Below are 6,106 nucleotides of genomic sequence, written 5' to 3'. Positions count from 1 at the left end.
AGGCTGCGACCTCGACAAGTGGAGGGACTAACTGTATGGGTCGAAATTTGGACGATAATGACCGATACCAAGTGTAGCAGAGAGTGAGGCCCCTATGACACTGCGTCTTAAGGATCGTAATGATGGACGACAATTGACAGTAGTTAACGAATGCACGACGTCTGTGGTCGTGTTAGCATGATAGGAAACAATGGGAATATGTCTTTCGAATATTCTTTGTGTTGTACTTTTTTCTTTTGGGGTAAAAAAGGGATATTGTCTCCTATAAAAGGGGACCGAACACTCTGTAAAAGGGGGAGATTCAGTTATCACAATTCTGAGAACTATATACAATTTTTACATGAAGCTGAGAATATCTATTGCAATATCTCTCTACATTCAAAGTTGTCATATTTATAACCTGTCGTTCGGTTCTGAAATATAGAGAAATATTGTTTATCTTGTTCATTTTTAGCATCCTTCAAGCTAGATCTTATTATACTTGGTTGAGATTTACCCCCTTCAACTTCTTTAATTGATTTAATCAAAAAGGTTTCAATATCTTTTGGTCAAACAAGTACTTGCATTGAGGTCCGATTAAGTTAGGATTCGCAGTGAAGTCTCACATTTGGGGTAAATCGCTCCCTAATAATAGGGAAGGCCGATTCATACCCAATTTCCCACCTTCCTTTTCTTGCACATAATCTAAACATTTCACCATAACTTCACAGATATTGCGATGAGTCATCTATCCTACTACTACTGATACTGTGACCACCTATACCAAGTCTGAAATTTTATCATACTTAAATTACATTGAAATCAAGCATATATCTAACATATAGCATAAGGCAATCATATCAATCTAAAGCCAGGGATGGTAGCTCAAGAGGTATATGTAAACAACTCCCTGCATAAATACAAGATGTTTTATGTACTCGGCTACCCAACTACTCCACAAGCATATGATCTTGGCTTTTTCTTATTTAATACATCATCATAATAATTGATAGTCTGTTTCTAGTGCAGATAAAGCCAGGAGTACTAATGGCCGTGTGAGTGATGATTATTTCAGGAATAGAACTTGGAGAGAATGACAGAAGAGAGAGAGCAATTAATTAATATGCAGGCATTTCTTCAACGGGGGTGGAAATTTTTGAAAGTGGAATTTTCTTGGATTGAAATCTGAATTCTTCCCTTTTCATTTACTTGACCACACATCATGTTAATGTCCTTATTATTGAGTTGCACTGTCCCTTTTCTACTTGAACTTTCTGCAATTTGAGACTCTGCTGCAGATGATGAAGAGCTGATCTTTCTTCGCCTTTCGTTGTGTCCAGCCAAACGCCTTCGGCAACTTCTTTTTGATTCATCAAATTCCGTCAGCTCATGAAATCTGCTTCCATATATCACGTATGTAGTCAATTAATTAACCTAGTGCAGAACATCTTAATTATCAGGACATAATTAAGAAACAACTAGTACTACGTACTGAATTTTAATATAAGTAAGACCTCAGTTTCAATATTTTTCCGTAATGATTTACGGCTTTGCATAACCATTAACCAGTAGTCCAATACCGTATCAAGATTATAGTAAAAGCATTTTAAACTAAAGTGTCCATATGAACTGTTTAATAATTTTATGCTGGCTATCGGTATAATTTATAACTTGTATAGTTATTCTTTTTATCTTTTAAGTAACTAATTCCACTTACTTTGAAAAATAAATGTAACTAAACTAATATCTTTGTGACATCTTAGGCAAATATTACATTGACCAAATACGGAAGAAATGCTCGGTATATAAGTAAACAAAACCCTAAATATGTACTTTGCTGAGCCCAAAGTAGACAACATCACTAATGCGCTGGGTGTTACAATCTTTTAGGTACTGACTGTGAAGCTTCATCAGTGGCTAAGCGGAGAATTTATCAACCGAAAGAGCTCAATCTAAGCATACCATTTTTTGCTTAATATATATAATTAAGCAGAAAATATCAATCACTATTCACAAGTACCACGAATCAGATCTGAAGTCATGTTTACAAGCACAGATCTGATCTTATGACAATTATAACGTAATAAATCAATTAAATAACGAAAAGAAAATTATCTGGATTAGGAACGTCAATCACGCATTCATTAACTAAATTGTCATCTGAAAACTCCATCACAAGGAACCAACAACGAGATCATGGGTAGGGCCTGGGGTGGCAAATAGACGGGTTGGACTAAATTTGACCCGGTTAAGATGGGTTAGGTCAATAAATAGTCATTGTGCAACCCAATCCAAAGTGTACTTGGGCTAAAATGTGTTGGGTCAACGCGCACAATTTAACCCATGTTTTAGAACCATGCTCATCTTGTATAAATAAAGTCTATTACCTTTTATACACCTATGTATAAAAGGTAAATAAATACTATTAATATTTTGAGAATCAAAATATATTTTCTTAAAAAACAAATTAGTATTTAAAATTTATAAGTTGAAAAATATCTTTTATGTTATTTCTAAGTAAGTAAATTTCACCACAACTCAATTACAAAATTATTCATATTTACATTAAAACTTAAATACCTTGATTCTCATTTTTAAACTTAGATACAAAAACTAATGATGGGGCAACTAAGAATATTTCTAGATAAGTTGGGTTGAGATCCCTTTGTTTTGGGTGAGTTTCATGGGTTGTATTTGGGTTACTTCATGAGTCAGATGGGCTATAAAAAATGATGGGTTAACTTGGGCTCAGTCCAAATAAACCCATGAGTTAAAATATTTGTAGCCCAACCCATTAATCTCTGGGCGAATTGGATGGGTTTGGGCTCAAATTGCCACCCCTAATCTTGGCCAAGTATGAGGACTCATAAGATATGTTTTCATTAATGAAAATTTTGAAGACAATTTTGCCGAGGATCTATCAGAAATATTTCTATTTTTCCAGGGTAGAAATAAAGTCTGTATACATATTATCTTCTTAAAATCTCACTTTCACTGGGTTTTTGTTGTTGTTGTTGTTGTCAATGCAGGAGGAGAAACGAAAAGATAAAGATGAAGAACAGCAAAAGTAGTAAAAGGGAGAAATACACTAAGACAAAAAGATAGAGGTTGTAAAGGGGGGAAAAAGAAAAATGCAAAGATTAATGCCCTAAACTTGGTGACATAAGATGCCTTTGTAGTTTGTACCCACTTTAAAAAGAAACTTCTCCAATGCTATTTTTAGCATCTACCTCAACCACTTTATGAAAGCAAGGAGATCAGCAGCAATATGATATTAAAGGAACTCATATTAGAAAGTGAACTAGTCAACCACTTATAGATTATGAAGTCAATCTAGGCAGTTTTTAATCTAACTAAACCACAGAGCTGATACAGAAAATGACATTAACGAATACCCTAGAAGAAGGAGCTAAAACAAATTAGTCACTAATCATTCTTTTAATAGTACTATATATAGTCAATCCCTAAAAAGAAAAATAGCACTACTACTATATAGTCACATTAAAACTACCAGCTTTTCAACTATCTCACGCTTCAACCATTATAATATGGATTAAAAACTAAACAATAAAACGCCAAAGCACATATTAAAACAAACGAATGTAAACTATGCAACAAATAAATTAGTTGTTGAAAGATTTCATATGACAGTGTTTAACTTAACGAAAAGTTTAAAAAAGAAATTAAGAAAGATTTTTAGTGCATGCCAAAAGTATTCTTGGAACTTGATATTCTGATATCTCTTTGGTAAATGAGAAATTTAAAGTTAAAAATTTATATCGTTCTGATTAGAATAGACGACGGGATGTCATGTAAAATGGAATAGAATAAAGTAATTGTGTTGAGAAAAGAAAAGATAGAGAAAGTTGTGATCAAACCGGCTGCATTGTTGACAGAAGCGTTGCCGGAGTCCGGCGACGACGACGACTTGAGCCTTTGCATGGTATTCACAGACTTTATGCCTCCTATGGTACTGCTTAGCATCACTTAAATCAGCACTGCACTTCTCAGCTTGACAACACCTTTGATTAGTACTTGACCCTCCATTATTTAATGACCCTTTCTTAATATGGTTATTATTTGTTGTAATATTATTATTACAACTGCCTTTCTTCTTCTTATAATCATCCTCACTAGTAGAGATATTATGATGACCAGCTGTTTCCATAGTAAAAACTAAAGTGGAAGAGGAATTGAAGAAAAGAAGAAGAACAAAGGATGAAGATGAAGATATGAAGTGGGAATTTTGTGAGAAAAGAAGAGGAAAATTAAAGTTAGAGAGTGATGTTTAAGGACCACGTCTTCATTCTTTTGTGCGTGCCCTTTGTTTTTTTATGGACGTATATATAAGGTTGAGGGTGCATGGGAGGGGTAGAAATGTCATTTGACATGGAGAAAAATACAAAGTGTTAGTACGTGTGTGCGTATGAGAAGCTAAGAGAGAGTAAATGAAAGCAACATTTGATGCTAATATGTCTTGATATTGATGATGGTCCAAATCTCTTACTATTAAACGCATCTAATTCAACTATTTATAATTATATTCTCTACTTAAGTTTAGGAAATTAAAGGACAACCTTGTGATATAGATTTAAGGACAACGTAAATGGACTAATCAAACATATAGTACGTCCTTTTATGTTCTTTGATCAACTTGATTGCTTCCCCTAGAAGTCCAAAACCTAATTGATCATGACATGTATAAATTTGAAGAAAATAAAATTATAATCGGCGACCTATTAAAACGAAAAATTATCATCTCTAATATGCTTATTATCTTATTCTTTCCCCGTTATTTTCTTTTCCATCATAATCTTCTCCTGGCAATTATTAGAACTGGAATGCACAACATAATTCTGTTCTGCATTATAAATATCATAATATTTGATGAAATTGGTGAGAGGTATACTACTCCATCTTGCTATAGTTGACCAGCTTTATTCACGAAAATATCGGTTAAGTTCGAATAATAAAATTATTGTGAATCATTCAAAGTTACATACAGTTGAGATAGTACAATTACTGAAAAATATTATTTGGTCAGGTAAACCCATAAGCAGAGGCGGACCCAAGATTTGAGCACGACGGGGCACCATTATATGCTAATAACTAACGATAAAATTCGGCCTACAACTCTTTGACAACTTAAGAATTATGATGAGTATCTTCCAAGTATATGCAAAATAAAGTTCTAAAGAAAGAGAAAACACCGAACATAGAGGGATACTTCTTCTCAAAATGGGTGCTACGGGAGATGTTTGGTTTAAGCATGTTTTGAAATTTAAAGTTTCTAAATTTTTTTCTTAAATAAAAAGTGGTCAGTGATCAAAAGGGTATTCAAACTGCAAAAATTATCAAAAAACTTATTAAGGAAATCAAGATTAATGTTATAAATAGAATTCTATTTAAGGTGAATGTCTATATTTTAGAGAGATTTGAAGGTTTGTTACTTGGTGGCTAAGTCACTTTTCCCCTGTAAATAGAGGGTTCTATTCCATTGTAATTCATCCCAAAACTCAATAAGAATTCTCTCTCTCTCTCTTTCTCTGCAATATTGTTCTTGTCCTTTTATTGTTTCATAACACGTTATCAGCATGAGACTCTAACCAATTGAGTAGAAGCTTTGGAATTGACCATAATGATTGTCAATTGTTCCATGAACTTCCTTCATGATTAAATTCTGGATTTAAGGTAAGCATTTTACTTTTCTCTTTCAAATTCTTGACATTCTACAATTTGATTTTAAATACAAACAAACACGATAAATTTTGATTGTAACTCTAATGGAGTTTGAAAGAAATTATAACCACCCAAAGTGGTAAAATTTTTATGTCTTGCCATGATCAAATTCATGTATGATTGTGGGCAAAGAATTGAAAACTCGTCCCATTGAATTTGCTTCATTCTCATTCCCTTAAGAGAATGTGATAGCAGTATGTGACAAGTCTGAAAGAAGACAAAATTATTACCGTGAATGTATCAATGGATGTGGACGTGGCAATAGACGAAATTATAATCGTCATCATTGTGATAATGGGAATAATAAGGATTCTCAAAATAATCTTTCACTTTGTGAAAGTAATATTTATCATTGATTTGACATGAGATTTTATAAAGCCACATATAG

General features: G+C 33.2%; 1 protein-coding gene across 1 annotated transcript; it reads right to left on the bottom strand.

Moving 5' to 3' along the window:
• Nucleotides 1-769: 769 nt before the first annotated feature.
• LOC104230472 (squamosa promoter-binding-like protein 4) lies at nucleotides 770-4,296 on the bottom strand. Its single transcript, XM_009783299.2, has 2 exons — nucleotides 3,858-4,296; nucleotides 770-1,375 (listed from the first exon to the last, which is right to left on the bottom strand). Exons 1-2 carry the CDS (start codon nucleotides 4,145-4,147, stop codon nucleotides 1,117-1,119), a joined length of 549 nt encoding a protein of 182 aa, XP_009781601.1. The 5' UTR covers nucleotides 4,148-4,296; the 3' UTR covers nucleotides 770-1,116.
• Nucleotides 4,297-6,106: the final 1,810 nt, after the last annotated feature.

The sequence above is a fragment of the Nicotiana sylvestris genome, chromosome 7, assembly GCF_000393655.2.
Source record: "Nicotiana sylvestris chromosome 7, ASM39365v2, whole genome shotgun sequence".
NCBI lineage: Eukaryota > Viridiplantae > Streptophyta > Magnoliopsida > Solanales > Solanaceae > Nicotiana > Nicotiana sylvestris.
This window is presented reverse-complemented; position numbering and strand designations above follow the sequence as displayed.

What these genes read in the sequence shown, in the direction of transcription:
- LOC104230472 (XM_009783299.2), bottom strand. Translation starts at nt 4,147, where the DNA reads ATGGAAACAGCTGGTCATCATAATATCTCTACTAGTGAGGATGATTAT. An exon ending in TTCTGTCAACAATGCAGCCG is followed by an intron (nt 1,376 to 3,857) that starts GTTTGATCACAA and finishes ATATGGAAGCAG; the next exon opens with ATTTCATGAGCTGACGGAAT.